Here is a 20,352-nt window from a genome sequence, read left to right as displayed (position 1 = left end):
AACTGTGACCTTGAACAAATACAATTAATGTATTTTGCAAAGGGTGTATTATGTTGTTTGTACTTAAAATGCCAAGACCTTCTGTCTTCTGCACTTCAGATAATTAATAGAGAATACTTACAGCTGATACATCAACCAGTCAGCCTCAAATGAAGAAAGCAATAGCAAGATTCAGACTGCTCTCTATTAACAAATAAGCATATGGCAAGTAGGAATCTTATGAAGTATTGAAAGTGAAAACGTAATATGGTGGCTGTGCATGCATATTCTGTTATAATTGGTATAAATTTTAATCAGATATTACTTATGCATATAAGTTATTCACATTTGAAGTGCTGCAAAAATAATGAACTCAATACATTAAATGGAAACATTATTATTTACCTTTATGAGTCTTACACAGAATATCTTAATTTCTGGCTAATAATGGTAAATAAAATCCTTTTTCAATGATACTGATTAATGTAATTATAACTCTTACACTAGCTATTCAGTCTGTGTGAGCCATATAGTGGATTATGCCTAACAGCAGCTGTAAAATTGGAGTGGTGTTGTCCTCCTTTTTAGGGATACAAGACAATTAGATGGTCTATAAAATAAAGGACTTGCACAGTTAAGGCTTTTTTGTCCTCTTTAAAAAACTTATTGTCGAGAGCAATGCAAATAATCTTCATAACTCCTGAATTTTTAGGACATTATGTGAATGTGAATCTAAGTCTTTGACTACCTAAAGTATCTTTCATCTCACTGTGAACTGTCATTACATTTGTAGAAGCTGAGCTCTTTTGCTGACTCTTAGCTCTGAAAATTTGCTTCTCCATTGCTTTCAATTTGCACTAACTTCATATAAAAAAGAGTTTATGCTGCATACACATTGGCACCTGTGAGCAGCACAGTCAAAATCCATGTAAATCATCTGGTTGATGTCATTCATCTACATTTATCAAGTTACACATATCTTAACCTTCCTTTTCTGCAGAGGTTAACCTTCCTCACTCTGCCTGGGTTATTTGTGAATCGACAGTGCAGGGTTTATGGTGAATATTATTCAGTGAGAGAGAAGACTGCTATAGGTACTGATATCCAATATATTGTGTGATGGATGCTCATACAAGTTTGAAGATGTGATTCACATCTTCAGAAATGGCCAGAGAGATGATCCTGGTAGCTACAGATCTGTCAGTCTGGAATTGGTAATCTTGAGAGCCATTGTGACTCAATTAGAGGTCAACCAGGGGATCAGACCCAGTCAGCATGGGTTCATGAATGGTAGAACCTGTTTAACAAACCTGATTTCATTCTGTGACAAGGTGACTTAGTGGTCTGCCTGGACTTAAGTGACGTCTTTGACACTGTCCACCAAAGCATCCTCGTGGAGGAGCTGGCAGCCCATGGTTTGGATGGGCATACACTCTGCTGGGTGAAAAACTAGCTGGATGGCTGGGCCCAAAGAGTTGCAGTCAATGGAGTTAAATCCAGTTGGTGAAGTCATGAGTGGTATCGTCCAGGGCTTGGTACTGGGACCACTCCTATTTACCATCTTTATCAATGATCTTGATGAGGGAATTTAATGCACCCTCAATAAGTTTGCAGACAACACCAAGTTGGAGTGTTGATCTGCTGGAGGGTAGAAAGGCACTATAGAGGGACCTGGATAAAGTGGATTGATGGGCTTAACTGTATGAGTTTCAGTAGGGCCAAGTATCGGATCCTGCATTTTGTTACAACAACCCCAGACAACCCTAAAGGCCATGGGAGGAATGGCTGGAAAGCTGCCTGACAAAAAAGGACCTTGGTGTACTGATAGAAAATTGGCTTAATGTGAGCCAGCAGCATGCCCAAGTGACCAAGAAGGCCTACAGCATCCTGGCTTGTATCAGGAGTGGTGTGGTGAGCAGGACTAGGAAATAATCCTGCCCCTGTACTTGGCACTGATGAGGCCCCACCTTAAGTATATTCAGTTTTGGGCACCTCAATACGAAAAGGACAGTGAAGTGCTGGAGCAGGTCCAAAGAAGGGCAACAAGGCTTGTGAAGGTCACAGAGAATATGCTCTACAAGGAGAGACTGAAGGAACGGTGGCTGTTTAGTCTGGGGAAGAGGAGGCTGCAGGGAGACCTTATTGCTGTCTTCAAATATCTGAAAGATGATTGCAGTGAGAGTGGGGCTGGTCTCTTTTCACTGGTGATAGGTGACAGGATGAGGGGAAATGGCCTCAAGTTGAGCCAGGGGAGTTTTAGGTTGAATATCAGGAAAAAACTTCCTTACAGAAAGAGTTGTTAAGCACTGGAATAGGCTCCCCACAGAGGTGTTTGAGTCACCATCCCTGGATGAGTTTAGAAACCACCTGGATGTGATGCTCAGGGACATGATTTAGTGGAGGGTTGTTAGAGTTAGTTTAGTACGGTTAGGTTGTGGTTGGACTTGATGATCTTGAAGGTCTTTTCCAAACCTGAGTAATTCTATGATTCTATGATGTTATGGAGATAGAAATGCTATATTTTGCTTCAGAGAATTCTTAATAATTTAGAAATGTAATGAAGTACTTTTGCAGCATTCCCAGAGGACTTTGCTTGCAGAGGAAGAAATGTAGAGCTCCAGGCAGGACACCAGCCACTCTCCCTCTCACTGACTCTCTTGGTTTGCTGCAGAGAAAGCACAAGGTTCCCCTGCAGTCTAGAGTAAGATCTTAGAATTGGACACTTTTTGTCTCTCATCTCATTTGATTTTGTTGGATTTAGTAAATTACTGTTCCACCTCAGATTGTTCCTGTTGTTTTTCTTGTTCAGTTTTTTTTAGACCCATCTACCTCCCTATCTCCCTTCTCCTTCTCTCACCCTCCTGGAGCGCACAGCCCACAGGTGCCTTGCCTTATTAGTCATGAGCCAGGGTTGGCTGAGCCTCAAAATGGCTAGAACCTCAGGGACTGTGTTATCAGTCTCTGAATGTATTCTCTGCAATGGTAATTTGCATTATGTGGAGGAAGTTTTTCCCAAAACCAGAGAATGTGGAGTGTTAGGGAATGTGGAGAGGTTTAGGAAAGAGATTAGAAGCGTGGGGATCCCCAGTGTCATGGAGTTTCTCTCTTGAACACCTGTGGGATCCCAAGAAATTATGCAAGAATTTGAGTAAGGGATGGTGCAGCTTAGGAAGATCTGAGGAGGAATGGCTTATCGGGGGCATGGCTTGTGATTACCAAGCTCTATATAATACTATTCTGGAGAGAAAGAGTTTCCAAACTGAGATCCAAACAAAGAAGAAAGTCTCCAAGTCAAACTCAATTGATCACAAGAAGCACCAGTATCAATGTCAGTTTCCCCTGTGAAGGGGCAAAAATGGAAACGGGTGTCCTCATGTCTAGAATGGAAAGAAGAAGCAGAGGAAGTACAGGAAGATCCAGGCAAGGGGGTCCTCCCCAAAACCACCATCACTGAGAAAGGCAACTGAGAAAACTAAGAGACACAGAGAAGAGAGTAGGAGGAGGGAGTCACTGTTATCACTATTCGTGACCTCTGAAGATGACTGAAATCCAAGACTCAAGAAAGGAGTTTACACGCACCCGAATGAAACTATTGTCACCTGGTTGCTTCACTGTTGGGACAGCAGGCCAGTAGTGTGTCTCTACACGGTAACAAAGCTCACCAACTAGGAGGCATTGCCCAAGACTCAGCTATTGACAAAGGGATTAGTAGATGTCTGGAAAACAGAGCCTCTGAGAATGAGTGTTAGCAGCCGTTGAAGGAAAGATATCCCTTGAAAGACAATCTGGAGACTGGGATGAGAAAATGGAATAGTGCTGAGAAAGGCATTCAATATTTGGTAAAAACAGCCATAGTGAAAATGTTGTATGATCCCATGTTTGTTCCTAACAATCCACGCCAGGACCACGATCCTGAGAGAGTGAGGAATACACCTGGTATATGGCTGAAGCTCACAAGAACAGCATCGGAAACGTACGCCAGTACACTAGTAGTAATGTTTGATAGGTACAAGGACCAAAACAAGACCACCAGTTTTTGAACTGAATATTACACTTCATTGAACAAAAACTACCACCCTCCCATGCTTTTATTTCAGCCGTCTCCCAAGTAAGAGAAAGACTAGATAAGTAGTTAAGATGATAGATAAAATGGAGAAGAAACAAGATGGCATGCTGGAGGAATCGTCCCTATTGATTAATTGTGATGAACCCGTGGTGGTATCGGAAACACATGATAAAGACCAGGATGATCAAAAGTGTATGCTGGAAGAGATGATTGAACTGATTAATGTCTCAGCTATTAAAGGCAAACACCTCTCCACTTGAGCAAATGACAGCAGTAAATCTATGTCACATGCCGCCCTGTGGAGCTGCTTACAAGAGCATGGAGAGGACATGAAGAAGTAGCATAACAAACTCACTCCTGCACTACGAGCATGGGTGAGAGAGTTACAAAACAGATCAACCACCGCTGAAATTGATCCCATTATTGTAGGTAACCAATAGAGGGGGCCCTGCTCTCAGTTGTGGGCGGGGGGAGGGAGGGATAGTAGAGTGTATTGAACTGTATGGATTCAATGGCCTGGCACATCAGGCCTACAGAAATGTAAGGCACTGGTGGACACTGGTGCCCAGTGCACTCTGATGCCCTTGGGTTATAAAGGGACAGGATTGATTTATGTTTCTGGAGTAACTGGGGGCTGTCAGGAATTGCCTGTATTGGACGCAGAAATAAGCCTCACTGGTAAAGACTGGCAGAAGCATCCTATAGTGACTGGCCAGAGGCTCTGTGCATACTTGGTATAGAGAGTATCTCGATGTACTCGGTATCTCAGAGGGGGGCATTTCTAGGATTCCAAGGGATATTGATGGGCTTTTGGAATTGCTGCTGTAGATACACACAAAGTTAAGCAGCTGTCCGTTTTTCCTGGCCTGTCAGAAGATCTGTCTGTTGTGGGGTTACTACAGGTAGAAGAGCAGCAGGTACCAATTGCCACAAAAACGGTGCACAGATGGCAGTACCGCACAAACAGGGATTGCTTGCTTCCCATTCATAAGCTGATTCATCAGCTAGAGAGTCAGAGAGAGATCAGCAAAACTGACTCACTTTTTAACTGCTCCATATGGCCAGTGTGTAAAGCCAGTGCAAAATGGAGGCTGACAGACTATCGTGGCCTGAATGAAGTCACACCCGCACTGAGTGCTGCTGTGCCAGATATGTTAGAACTCCAGTATGAACTGAAGTCAAAAGCAGCCAAATGGTATGCCACCACTGACATTGCTAATGCCTTCTTTTCCATTCCTTTGGCCACAGAATGCAGGCCACAGTTCAGTGGAGGGTAAAAGTCCAGTGTACCTGGAACTGTTTGCCTCACAGGTGGAAACATAGCTTGACCATTTGCCATGGGTTGATCCAAGCCATGCTAGAACAGGGTGGTGCTCCTGAGCACCTACAGTACATCGATGACATTGTATGGAGCGATACAGCAGAGAAAGTTTTTAAGAAAGAAGAGCAAATAATCCAAATTCTTCCGCGTACTGGTTTTGCTATTAAGCGAAACAAAGTGAAAGGACCTGTTCAAGAAAATCAGTTCCTAGGAGTAAAACGGCAAGATGGGCATCATTACATCCCAGTGATTGACAAAATCACTGCTATGTCTCCACCCACGAGCGAGGAAGAGACACAATCTTTTCTGGGTGTAGTGGGCTTTTGCAGAATGCACATTCCAAACTATAGCCTCGTTGTAAGCCCTCTCTATCAGGTGATGTGGAAGAAGAATAATTTTTCATGGGGCCATGAGCAACAGCAGGCTTTTGACCAAATTAAACAGGAGATAGCCCATGCTGTGGCCCTGTTGCCAGTATGGGTGAGAAAAGATGTAAAGAACACTGTTGCTGGGGAGAAAGTTCCCACTTGGAGTTTGTGACAAAGAGCCTCAGGAAAGACCAACCCCTGGGATTCTGGAGTCAACAGAGGGATGGAAGAGTGCTACATTCCAACTGAAAAGGAGATCTTAACCACATATGAACGGGTTCGGGCTGTTTCTGAAGTAGTCGGTACTGAAATGCAGCTCCTTCTGGCACCTCGACTACCAGTGCTAAACTGGATTTTTAGAGTGAAGGTTCCCTCCACCCATCACGCTACTGATGCCACTTGGAGTAAGTGGATTGTGCTGGTTACACAATGAGCACAGATGGGAAACCTCAGCCATTCAGGAGTCTTAAAGGTGATTATGGACTTGCCTGAAAGCAAAAAGTTTGGAACATCACCAGGAGAAGAAGTACATGCTAAAGAGGCCTCACCATACAGTGAACTATCAGAAAATGAAAAGAAATATGCCCTGTTCACAGATGGATTATGTTGTACTGTAGGGAAGCATTGCAGATGGAAAACTGCTGTGTGGAGCTCCACACGACAAGTTGCAGAGGCCACTGAAGGAGAAGAAGCATCAAACCAGAGGTGGCCAATGCTTTATCTTTATACTGCCTTGTGGATGGCGGCAAATGCCTTATAGGGGTGATTACAGCAATGGGAAAAAAGCAATTGGCAAAGAAGAGGTAAAACTATTTGTGCTTCGGAACTGTGAAAAAACATCGCTGCCCAAAGAATATGGTTTAAAGGTGTGCCATGTAGATGCTCATGTGTCCAACAGTCAGGCTACTGAAGAACAGCAAAATAACCATCAAGTAGATTGAGCTGCCAGAATTGAGGTGGCTCAAATAGACTTGTGGTGGCAGAACAAGGGAGTTATTTTAGCTTGGTGGGCCGATTAGACCTTAGGCCATCATGGAAGAGACGGGATATATAAGTGGTCTAGAGGCCTAGAGGTAGACTTAACTATGGACGCTATTGAGTATTCATGACTGTAACAAGTGTGCTGCAATTAAACAAGTCAAGAGGATGAAACCTCTCTGGGGAGAAGGGCAATGGCAAAAGTACAAATATGGGGAGGCGTGGCAGGTTGATTGTATCGCCTTGCCACAAACTCACAGTGGTAAGCATCATGTGCTTACCATTGTGGAGGCAACCACTGGGTGGCTTGAAACATATGCAGTACCCCATGCTACCGCCCGAAGCATCATATTAGGTTTGGAGAAACAAGTCCTGTGGCTACATGGCACTCCAGGAATAACTGAGTCAAATAATGGAACCCATTTCAAAGATTCACTTGTAAATATTTGGGCCAAAGGACATGGCATTGAGTGGATTTATAATATCCCTTATCATGCACTAGCTTCTGGTAAGATCGAACAATTTGTAGCGTTAATGTGGGTTGTTAAAAACCATGTTGAAAGCAATGGGTGGAGGAACATTTAAGCTCTGGGAGAAGCATTTGAAAGAAACCACCTGGTTGGGCAACAATAGAGGATCAGTCAATCAAAATGGCCCTATCCAATCCTGATGCCTGCATACTGCAGAGGGAGATAAGGTCCCTGTGGTACACATAAAGAGCATGTTGGGAAAAGTGGATTGGGTTCTTCCAGCTTCTGGAAAGGGCAGACCTCTTTGTGGTACTGTTTTTGCTCAGGGACCTGGATCCACTTGGTGGGTGATGCAGAAAAGTGGGATGTTCAGTGTGTACCACAAGCAGATTTGATGTTGGGGGAGTGCAGTCAGTAACTCCAAGTATACAGATATGTGTGTATAAAATGCATGTTAATTACTGTTTGTTTGTGTATAGATATATGTTAAGCATGATGCAGTGATGTGGAATAAAGGGTGGAACGTTGTGGTTTTGTGATTTTTGTTGTTGGTGGGAGTGGGAGTTAAAGAGTTAATGTTCTGGTTCCGTGGACTGCCTTTTTTTGGCATTTCAGGCTCTTGGAGGGAAGGGGAGGAACAGCATTCCCGGAGGACTTCATTGGAGCTCCTGGCAGAACACCAGCTACTCTCCCTCTCACTGACTCTCTCAGTTTGCTGCAGTGGTTCCCCTGCAGTCTAGAGTAAGGTCTTAGCATTGGACACTGCTGTGGCAGCAGCAGTGGGTCACCTCCAGTGGTACACATTTTCAGAAGTGCAGTTTGCAGACTCTTGTTCGTCACAGGCAAAAATGTGTAGCAAATGTTGGTGACTATGCTGAGAAGTAGTGTTTTGTAGCAAGAATGTGCTCTATCAAACAGCATTAATGTGTTCTGTATATCTTTTGTAATTTCCATAGAAATAAATAGGAAGCATTCTGCAGCAGCCTATATCCCTTGCAGGGCTTTACAGTGCAAGCTTAGCACTGCACTTGTGCTCAGAAAAATCTCACCATGATTGCAGTGGGAGGAGAGCCTGACTGAAAGCTGCTTAACTGGAGCATGTGTATACCAGCAGAGATGTGTCTGCCAATGAGAGAATTCTTTATTTTGGACATGTTAGTAGAATGACAGCAGTCTATGCTGATAGTTGCAATTGATGTAAATTGTATTTCAGAAAGGATCAGGATTTTAAAAGACATAGTCTTGAAGGTTTGAACATCTGTCTTTTTGGGATACAATTCAAGAATTAAAATTTCCCTGACTAGTAAATCAAATGAGTGAAAGTTGTTGCAAATTATGACTCTAGTGCTCATCAGATGCTTCTCACACTTTTCAGGCAAGTTAAAAAATGCACTGGTAGTAAGGGTATACTTGCTGAGGTCTGAGATCCTCTACCTGCAAATCACTGAGAAGATGTATTTTTTATAGTTCAGAACTACACTGTAGACTCTGGAATAAGCAGAGCGAGATCCTACATGCATGCTGCCATGGGCAGCACCAGGAAAAAGCCAAACTTTTGTCAAATATTACAGAGTCTGTAGATTAAGCCTTGCTTTGTTGCGGTAACTGCAGTCTTATAATACCTCCACTTTTTGCTTTCAGTATTAGCCAGTCCTCAGAGCACACAGAGTTAGATTATTGTTCAGGTAGGGCTGTTATGGAAGGCTGCTTCAGTAGGCTTATGGCTGTTGGGGTATGGCTGGGCCCATGCCTGCTGTCTGGTGGCCTGGAGAACAAAGGTCAAGGGTGGTCTATACCAGACCTGCACCCAGTACAAATCACTCCAGGGCTAGAAGGACAGGTCATCCAGCAACCTAATACTCAGACATCTGCAAAAGGCACATGTAAAGGAAAAACCTTTTCATTTCTGCGTCAAACAAAACAATTAACATGATGTATGAATGTTTCATGCAAACAAGCAAAACAAAGCCTCCCTTTACCAAGAGTGGCATTTAACAAATCCCACCAGCTGTTATGAGCTCACTGCTCAACCTTTGATTCCCTCCACAGTAACAGCAAGCAAATAAAAAATCATATACTCTCCTTACTGCCATACCTGGTGCTGGATGCCACCTATCGCTGTAGGGCAGCTTCTTTTCCCCACCAGGCTAGCAGCTTGGCTCAGCTGTATGTGCAGGCTGAGAGAAAGTGTGATGCCACAAGGCTATGAGGTGCCATCACCCCTTGGTCACACAGAATAGCCTGTGATCCATGTGAGGGAATTTGCAGACATTGTGTAGAGCCTGCTTCCACTCTGGAGAGAGAAAGTTGTTCTGGGCATTGCTAGGAGGTGATTTGGATATAAACAGCTAAAGGAGGTATTAGAACTTGTCTCCGGATTTTTCAATAAAAAAATTGCATTTCAAGTTGGAAAAATCAATGTGCTTACTCACTTTTCATTTGACTGTAAAACCCAAGAAAATGATTTTACTCTGCTCTCAGGAAAACACACAGAAAATTTATCTCCTCTGCTTCCAGTGACTGAAATGTAGAAGGGCTCTGTTGTATAGCATCTGCTTTTAGGGCATGCTTTTAGCACTTCATTTCTACTGTATTTTTGCAAAAAAAAATTGGACCTAAAATACAAATTTCCCAGCTAATATAAATCAGCAGAGCTCCACTTATCTGGATGGAGCTATGTGATTTAGGCCCACTGAGGATTAGCTTGACCAAAGGCTTTATAAGCTTTTTGAAGTTAAAGGAATGGTCTTGGGAAAAAAAAAAAAAAAAAAAAGTGTAAGATTAAAGTAAACTACAGTTTTAACTACTAAATATTTCGAAGGTTTGAAGTTTAGTTGTAAAAATAGTTGTAAAAATGTAAAAATGCATCTGGGGAGAATGCCAGAAATTTGCAGCCGATGTAACATATGCATCCATACACATATTCCACAGTTACTCAGTAGGTGGCAGTTAAAAGCCTGGATGAGCTGTGCAGTCGCCATTTAAGCAGCAGCACCAGCGGAGGATGAAACTATTGCATCTATAACAGCAGAAGGCAGGAGTGAAGCTGCAGCCCAGCCAACAGCAGCACCTACCTGGCCCCAGGGGAGACTGCAGAGCTGCAGCCTGGGACAGACAGCAGGCAACGGGCATCACAGGACTTAAGGCAGAGGAGGAGAGAACAGAGCGACAGCCCTTCGACTGAGACACGTTCCCTTTCCTAGCAGAGAAAAACCCACAGCAGAAAGGGTCAGCAGCTGGTGTGATGACAGGCAGAAACTGAGGAAATTTTGCAGCCTTCTGTTCCTTCACAGGTAATTTTCTTTCTGTTATTTGTCTTCGTTGCCTTATCCATTAACATAGCTTTGCAAGGAGAGTAGAGGTTCTTTTACCTTGTCAGACCAAAATCCACAGCTCTCACTCTGGAAAAATTTCAGTAGAGTTTTGCTTGAGTTAGAACTGCAAAATCTGATCCGAGTCATTACCACAGATAGAGAATATGGCACATTACAAGCTGGGGCTGATATGGAAGCCAGAAACCTGTAACATGCATGCTGGCCAGTTTAACAGCACTGCTTTTCTGTTTATTGGGATGCTGGTCATAGCTTAATCACTTTCTGTTTTTTTTTTTAACTGCCTTTCGTTAAAACTGAATGTACAGAATTTTGCCCTACTTATACACTGCCACTACAATGGTGTAAAGAGAGGGTTTTGTTAATTTTATTTTTATTTTCTATTAAAAATATTTTTGTGTTGAAGCTACATTTTTCCTTATGTGAGGAAAGAACACAAAAATGTTGTGGGTTTCTTTGGAGCAAACACAACTTTCACCATTCGTCTTCCAGATGAAAAATATTTTGTTTGCTCTGTAGATTGTGCGGTTCTGAGCTGAATGAATGAAAATAAATCATAACGGGCTATTCTCAAGTAAGTGACATGAATTCAGAGATGACAGTACTTCCCCTTATGGTGTCTGCCCTGTAAAATGTGGGGTGTTCTTTATGCTGCAACCCTCAGCCACTGCTGGGTGAGCTCAGGCTGAGCAATAAGATTTGAAGTTTCATTTTAAAAAAAGGTTCCAAATCTCTTGTTTTTATGTGTGATTGAACATACACATAGATGTGTAATGCCTGTTTATGAATGCACATACTTGCACATATGTGATGTGTGCACTCACATGCCTTTTCATATAAATGAAGCTGTTACAAGTGATTGCTGTTTTACTTTTGCTAGGGTTTATACTTTATTGTACCTGGAATGTTTTCATTCTAAAATGGTTAATTCTGGACCAGATGATTATTTTGGCTGTTGTTTTTCCCCCTTTTCTGACTTCACTCCAGTTTCAGGAGCTCCCTGCAGGGGGACCCAGCTGTGCTTACAAAACGCCTTAGAGCCTAGTTCTTGTGGAACGGAATCTGTGCCGTTGTTCAGGGACTATGAACTGTATGGTTTTGTGTGAAGAGCTAGCCAAACATGAAATATGTACATCAAATATGTAACTGCAAATCAGTGGTCCCATGGAACTGAAAGTCTGGGAAAATGACTGCTTCAATATACAGCAGTCTTCATCCCTGTGAAGAGCAAAGAACAAATGGGTATAAATGCAGTGTGAGTACACTCAGGATGGATGGTTTCAAACCATTAGACCACTAGCCTACTGAAATTGCTTTTTTGTTGAAGTTACGAAGAGGTTCTGCATGTTTTTCAGATGGAACTTCATGGAAGAGATTATGAAATTGTTGCCTGCAACAGCAGTGAATTGGATTTGATATTCTAGAAGGTCCCTTTCAGTGCCAAATAGCATTCTTGCAATTCACGGGAAGTTGCTTACACTGAAAAATCTCTTTGCAAATTGGTCAGACACCTGGGAGGCACAGTTACTGCATGTCCCACAACAAAACCAAATGCAAGCACATTTTTCTTCTAGGTTTTGCTGTACTTCTGTTTGAACCACTCTAGCACTAGAGCAGATAAATAAGCCCTGATACTTATCAGACTAAATGATATCCCCTTCGTGTAATGCAGAACAGGTCTCTATGGAAGACTGGAGTTTGGAGAGAAAGTTCCTCCTGTCCAAGTGGATTATTATACCAGCGCTGCAGTCTGCGGTATCAAAAAAACCCGCAAGCCTCCCAAGGTGGATAAGATTTATTCTGTCACTGCCAATTCTGAAATTGCTATTAATGGTGGTCCTAGTTTCATTTGAGTTTCAACTGAAAACTTCACTTTTATGCTAACCAATACATCTGCCCCTGTAAAAATCCCATCATCGCATGTAAAAATCAAAGACACACCTTTTCACTGTGACAGAGTGTACTCTGTTCCCCCAGGCTTAGCTTTAAAAAATCACATTAAAAACTATTTTTGCTCAAAGATTCTCTTACAGAAAAGAATGATCACATTCAACTCTATATTCCCTTTTCTTCTACTTTATTTTCTTTTTAATCAAATACTTTTTTTCTCTGTATTGTTTTTTATCGAAAGGATGGTATTACATTGAATTGCTCTCAAGCTGCAGTAAATCTCAATAATTATTCTGTAATAACTAACTGATCAGCTTCCATGTGGCATGTGAGCATGAGGCCATTTATATTACTCTCCTTTTCAAATGAACAGTTTTTCTTATAGGAAACATTAATTAAAAAAAAAAGGAAAATTTATTCAGGAAGTTATTTTTTAGTTTCTTCTCAAACAAAGGTTTTATCAGCAAATACTTCACTTGTCGTGTTGCAGTAAAATAAAAAAACGTACAATTCATCTTATTGTTGCAAAGGCAGTGATAAAAGTTCATGTGACAATTCCACTGTATGTATAAATTGAAAGAGTGTACATTTTCTTTCATCACAAGCAAAAATACTGATTAGCATTTCATTCTTGATATGAGTATAAAAAGAATGCAAAAATGTCAAAAAATGGGTATCAGTGTGTGACAAACATACTCTTCCACTCACACTGAAGTTAGAAGCACTTCCTCTTGAGTAAATTCGAGTTGAATGTTAGACTTGCATTTATGAGATCAGAATAAGCCTCTGATTCCTCTGACGATGCAGAGCTGCAGTAGGTTGTGTCAGTGAAATACAATTTCCCTCATCATGACTTCAAGCAATGGAATTGGTTTAAGGTGATTCAGGATAGGTGTCAATGAAATCCTCACAGAGTTTTAACATCACTGTTTAAAATCTGTGTGTAGGCAACCAGTCATGTGAAAAGTGCAAATACGTTCCTGGCTAACTGATGTTTCCCGTTTAATAAAAGTTCAGTAGTTCTACCTTGAAATGAATGTGAAGTTAGGAAAAAGAAAATTACTGTCTTTTATTGATTTTTAAATTCTTTTCTGAAAATATAGACTGACAACTTTTGTTTGTTCTTAAAAAGTTATTATGTGTAATCAAATTCTGGCTAACACAAATTGCTAATACATTCCTGCAAAGAAAACGCATTGCAGTTTTCTTTATGTGCTCAAACATTAGGATGCAGATGTGTGTTACTGAGAAAGTATTTTTTATTTTTAAAACATAGACTTCTGAAAGTAAGCTACTCGTATAATACTCTCTAGGTATACGTTTTTTACTTCAGAATAGAAAGTACAGAAACCTGGGAAAATGATTAATATGAAAATGAAATTGCTTTCCTGTTTAAAAGTAACACGTTTCAGTAACGAAAGTATTCAGTTTCGTAAACATTTTGAGGTGCAGATTTGCAAAGTAATTGTTAAAGAAAATGCACATTACAGCATATGTATATATAATATATATAAATATTTCCTATATTTTTGATCTGTGGACAATTCCTGGTGAAAGCTCAGTCTTCTTCCTAGCACTTGAAACCGTACTGTCGACAGAACTGCATTAAATAACCATTTGTGAGATATCCTTCCAGGTCCTGAAACCCACTGTATTAATCTATTCACAAGTTCTTGCCTAGCAGTTGCAAAATGTGTTTCATTGACTGATAGTGTTTTTGGACAGCACACTATGCAAGGCATGGACTGAAAAGCAGACAGTGATATCCTTGGTTAGAACTAATCCGCATTGTTTTGAATGGGGAATGACTTAGTCTGTATAAGAGCATCAGAGCTATCTCAGTAGTCAAGACAGCAGTCACTACGTGTGTGGCAAGAAAAGGCAACAGTAGGAGCTATATACTCCCTAACAAGTCATCAACCCTTCATCTCTGATAATGCTGTTTCTACAGAAGTGTTGTTTAAATAGTCTCAAGTTTATGTGAGGGAATTGAGGACTAAGGAGGAAAGGCAAAAGGGCCATTGATCTTTGTACAGTTTTTTCTGCTGAACAGAAACAGTCTTCCAAGAACATGCACAGTGTTATGTGTCAATTTGTACTTTTATATGCTTATGTTTTTATCATGAATCTCATAATATATGGGAATTAGCACCCAAAGCATTTAGAGCCAAACGTTTACTTGAGAAATTTTGGTTTTGATTTTTTTTTCCCCCGTATTTTTCTAACTTTCTTCATTAAGGAAATATTTTAGCCCACACATCTTTCTGTTAGATATAGATAATAGAAGAAGTTTCTTTTTGAGGGGTAGTGGGCATCTAGAGAAGTTCACCACAGTGTGTATAGTCATACGTCATACCCATAAAGAGCATTCTGCTCTTAAAAAACAGACTGAGAGATGAGACTTAGTCTTCAACTGTGCAAATATTCATATGAGTGAAACATTTCAGTGAGAAGTTCTACAGCCCTATCCAATGGCATTACTGGGTGAAAAGTTAATATATAAAATTGTAATTTTTTCTTTAGTAAGATGAATTAAATTCATGGTAAACTGAACAAACCAGTTGTTATGATGGGGAGAAAAATCAAATAAAAGCGTGTGGGTTCCATAGAGATTTAATACCGTGCTGTTTTCTCAACATTTTTATTTCTGTGTTGTATTAACAAATACCTATCTACATACATGCAGAGTCTCTAAGGTTGCTCAATGACATTTGTCTCTAAGCACTTAAAATATTAACATAGTGATTTACCAAATACTCCAACAGATAAATAAATCTGAAAGTAGTTCCAATTAAGTGAAATATCTAACATGCCTAAAGTAGAGATGAATTCAAACAGACCTTGAGTGTAGATATTATTTTTTTTTTTTTTTTTTTTTAATTTTAAGATTACCCAATCCACTAACTGGAAAGTGACACCCAGTAGAACATCAGTGCACCCTTGGTAAAATTTTCATTTGGTATCATTTCTGTTTATGCAAGTGAGGAAGACCCAAAGAAATCTTAAAGATCTCTGGCACTGCATAAACATTGAACAAAATGCAGCATATTGTTATTTTGAAGTTATGTAACTGATTTCTTTGCATTTCAAGACTTCATTTTGCTATGGTCTAAAATGTTTCCCTATATTTTTGTCTTAGGAAGGTATTTAAAAAGTTGTAACAGTTATGAGTAAATAGTGTCTTACTTAATATAATTTTATTTAATCTATTTTTTTAACATTCATTTCAACAAATACTTTGACAGTACTAAAATATTCATATCTGCTTACAAAGATCAACGTGTGCCTAAAAACCAGAGCTGACATAAATCAAGCATTACAACATTCCTGCAGTGAAGAAATCACAATTTATACTGGCTGATTATCAGGAAGCATGCTTTCAAAGAACACTTTGTTCAGCGTGGGAATAAAAAAGTGCTTTCCAAATGCACTACAACCTCATGTTGCAGTGAAAAGCTGTTTTAAATGCCTTTTGAAGCTGTTCAGCTTTCAAATATGCCAAGATTTTCATTGATAAGAAAGTCTAAGCAAGAACAGAAAAGAATCAAATTATATACTGTATTGCATTAAAAGACGGAAATACCATCAGCATAAAATCCCCATTCTGTAAGTCTATATTCATTGGCAAACATTGTGATAATACTCCCACAGAAATATTTTTCTATAGATATGTAAAAAATCCTTTCAGAGGCCTTCTTCTCTCTTCATTCATCCCGCTTATCTTTTTCACCCTTGTTGTCTCCATAAACTATGCTCTAAGCCACCATATTTCTAACAGCATTTTCTACTGAGGCTGGGTCCACCTTCCATCATGTATCACTGCAAAATGGTATCATCACTAGATAGCCTTACGGACTGTTGTTTTACATTCAGGTAAGGTTTTGAACCAAATGCACTGCTGAAATTTCATTGGATTTTCATCATAACCATGAGAATACAGGAACGTTTCCCTAGGCTTAATGAATGAATAAATAAATAAATAAATCTGACTGACATGAGATGATTTGATTTTGCCTGAGGAAGAAGAGCTTTCAGGAAATTAATACAGAGCATCTGACAAATGCTGTACTGTATATCAAACTGACATCTCAGTAGAATGTCATAAGAGCTCAAGAACTGGATCAAAGTTTCTGGCTCTGGATAACAAGTGTTAGATAAGATTTTTTATAGAAATGAGCGCTGCTCTAAAACATCTAGCCAAAAAGTTTCAAAGAAATTTGCAGTGTGTCTTTGGATGGAATTCTAACAATGCAACATGGTGAAAACGCTGCAACAAAACCAAAACTGTGACAGATCTGTAATGAGTATCTTTTTCTTAACTGCTTTCAATTATAAAAGGAGAAGAATTTTACCAGCAGCAATGGCTTATATGATCATAGAGTCATCAAACCACTGAGGTTGGAAAAGATCTCTAAAAGTCCAACCATCAATCCATTACCACTACACCCACTAAGCACTAAATCTACATGTTTCTTGAATGCCTCCTGGGATGATAACTCCATCAGCTCTCTGGGCAGCCTGTTACAATACTTGACTGCTCTTTCTAAGACAGCTTTTTTCTTAATACCTAACCTAAAAATCCCATAGCACATCCCTCTCATTCAGTTGATAGATACCTGGGAGAAGAGTTCAGCTTCCACCTCACCACAATCTCCTTTCAGATATTTATAGACAGCTTTAAGGTCTCTCTTCAGTCTCCTCCAAACAACAATCCCAGCTCCCTCAGCCACTCCTCGTAAGATTTGTGTTCCAGACCTCTCACCAGATTTGTCACCCTTCTCTGAACACACACCATAACCTCAGGGTCTTTCTTGAGAGGAAACTCAGAAGACTGAGAGGACTGAAACTCAACACAATACAAGGTGTGGCCTCATTAGTGCTGAGTACGGAAGGATGATAACCTCCCTGCTCCTCCTGCTGCCAACTGTTTCTGATACAATCTAGGATGCCATCTGGGCACACCGCTACTCATGCTCAACTGATTGACAACTAATACCCCAAATTGTTTTCCTGCACACAGGTTTCCAGCCAATCTGCCCCAAGCTTGTAGTGCTGCTTGGGGTTTTTGTAATCAGAGTGCAGGACCCAGCACTTGATCCTTTTGAACTTCATCTCCCTGATCTCAGCCCCACAATGTAGCCAGTCCAGATCCCTCTAAAGGGCCTTCCTACTCCCAGGCAGACTGGCATTTCCCTGCAGCTTGGTGCCATTTACAAACTTACAGAGGGAGCATACAATAGCCTCACCCAGACCATCAATAAAGACATTGAACAAGACAGGCCTCAGTACCAACTCCTGGGGAACACAACTCATGAGTGGCCGCCAGGTGAATTTAACTCCATTCACCATCACTTTCTGGGCCCAGCCCTCCAGCTGGTTTTTTGCACAGCAAAGTAAGTACCTGCCCAGGACTTAAGCTGCCAGCTTCCTCAGGAGAATACTGGGGGACAGTGTCAAAGGCTTTGCTGAAGTCTAGGTAAACTATGTCAAGAGTCTTTCCCTCATCCACAGTGGGATCACCTGATAATTGAAGCAGATGACGTTAGTTAATCAAGACCTCTCTAAGGAACACATGGTGGCTGTGCCTGATACCTAGGTGTCCTGCACATGCCATGTGATTGTACTCAAGACAATCTGAATCACGACTTTCCCTGATACAGAGGTCAGGCTGAAAGGTCTGTAGTTCATTGGATGCTCCTTATGACCCTTTCTGTAGGTGGGCTCCCCGTTGGATTCTAATGTTCTGTCTGTATTCTTGCCTGATATTCCAACCTAATTTTACTGTAGGGGGAAGTATACAAGTCAGTTCATTTTCAGAACTTTTTGAAGGTATTTATTATGCAAGAACTCTGTCTCTCTGTCTCTTCTGGAGTGATAGAGAATTAATATATTATTAATGCCTCAAATATAAACATAAGAGGCAAGTCATAAATACAATGGGCAGAAAGGCGAAGAAACAGAATCACAGAATCATGGAATGGCTTGGATTGGAAGGGAGTCCAAGGATGACCAAGTTCCAACCCCCCTGCCACAGGCAGGGCCACGAACCACCAGATCTGGTACTAGGCCAGGTTGCCCGGGGCCCCATCCAACCTGGTCTGGAATATATCTCCAGGAACAGAGCATCTTCAACCTCTGTAGGCAGCTGTTCCAGGCTCTCACCACACTTTCTGTAAAGAACTTCACCCTGACATCCCTCCTTGAGCTTCAAACCATTCCCCCTTGACCTATCACTGCCTACCCTTGAAAAAAATTGATTCCCCTCCTTTTTATAATCCCCTTTTAAATACTGGAAGGCTTCAATGAAGTCTCCTCACAGCCTTCTTTTTTCCAGGCTGAACAAGCTCAGCTCCCTCAGCCTGTCTTCATAGGGGAGGTACTCTAGCCCTCTGTCATCTTTGTGACCCTCCGCCAGACACTCTCCAACAGCTCCACATCTTTCCCATATTTGGGGCCCCAGATCTGGATGCAGTACTCCAGCTAATCTGCAGATACATTTTACAAGTCATGAAGTTGTGTTGTCTAGGGGCAATGGAAATTAGTTCCCAAGCAGCCGAAGAGATGGCATGTTCAGAGTAATGGTCTAACAGATGAACTAGGTGATCTTAGTGGTCTTTTCCAATCTTAATGATTTAGTGATTCTCTGACTGTCATACACATACGTAGCAGTCTGTTTTAACAATGATTTGAGACACTTTTTGGAATAAAAAGGAGGAGTTCAGTCTCACTTCTGCTCAGTTTGTTCAGGATGGCCATGATGAAATACCAGTTCCCATATGTAGCTTTTTGCTTTGGTAATGTTATTCCAGTAGGAATATAACTTAAAATCACAATGCTCATTTTAAATAAGTGATGAAGATATTCGTTTATTACTTACCCAGGCCAAACTGTAACTCTGCAACATGCATAACATCACTTCTACCGTGTTTATTTCTCATACTGGGAAAGATAAATTCAAATTACCGAAGTTAGCTGCATTAATATCTTTATTTTTTGCTATTTCCTTTCCTAGATTTTCCCCTCTAGCTGAACAACAGACACACTGAGAAACATGCCGGAGCAAAGCAATGATTACAGGGTTGTTGTGTTTGGGGCTGGAGGAGTTGGCAAAAGTTCTTTGGTGTTGAGATTTGTGAAAGGCACTTTCAGAGAGAGCTACATCCCCACCATTGAAGACACCTACCGGCAGGTGATCAGTTGTGATAAAAGCATATGCACTTTGCAGATAACTGACACTACAGGGAGCCATCAATTTCCAGCCATGCAACGTCTTTCTATTTCTAAAGGACATGCTTTCATTTTGGTTTACTCCATCACCAGCCGACAGTCTTTGGAGGAACTTAAACCAATCTATGAACAAATATGTCAGATTAAAGGTGATACAGAAAGCATTCCAATAATGCTGGTGGGGAACAAAAATGATGAGAACCAAAACAGAGAGGTAGAAAGCAGTGAAGGAGAAGCTATGGCCAAGAAGTGGAAATGTGCGTTCATGGAGACCTCTGCCAAGCTGAACCACAATGTGAAGGAGTTATTCCAAGAGCTTTTGAACTTAGAGAAACGCAGGACTGTGAGTTTACAAATTGATGGTAAAAAAAGCAAGCAGCAGAAAAGGAAAGAGAAGCTGAAGGGCAAATGTGTAGTCATGTGAAATTGCACTGACAGGAGTCTGTCATGCATTCTCACCTTTCTGATATTACCCATGTAAATCCTATACACAGCAAACAACCAGAACAGATCGTACTGATTGATACCTGTTTTAAAACAAATACTTGGAATTTGAAAAAAAAGAAGAGTTACTGTTGTTACTTTGAAAAAAAAGAAGAGTTACTGTTGTTACTATGAAAACAGTCAACAATTGGAAGAATCATGCTCTCTAGATACCAGTGAAAAATTCAGGATAAGAAAAATCACGTGGAGCATATTGTGGAAGGCTTAGAAATCAAAT

At 40.8% G+C, this 20,352-nt stretch overlaps 1 protein-coding gene across 1 annotated transcript; it reads left to right on the top strand.

The window, feature by feature from the left end:
- Positions 1 to 19,455: 19,455 nt before the first annotated feature.
- On the top strand, positions 19,456 to 20,055 carry DIRAS2 (DIRAS family GTPase 2; the record flags this gene model as incomplete). The annotated part of the gene is made up of 1 exon (XM_079548655.1): positions 19,456 to 20,055. The coding sequence occupies one exon, from the start codon at positions 19,456 to 19,458 to the stop codon at positions 20,053 to 20,055; it is 600 nt and encodes a 199-aa protein (XP_079404781.1).
- Positions 20,056 to 20,352: the final 297 nt, after the last annotated feature.

The sequence above is a fragment of the Tetrao urogallus genome (assembly GCF_951394365.1).
Source record: "Tetrao urogallus genome assembly, chromosome: Z".
Taxonomy (NCBI): Eukaryota; Metazoa; Chordata; class Aves; order Galliformes; family Phasianidae; genus Tetrao; species Tetrao urogallus.
Note: the sequence above shows the minus strand (reverse complement) of the source record. Positions and strands in the feature narration are given on the sequence as shown.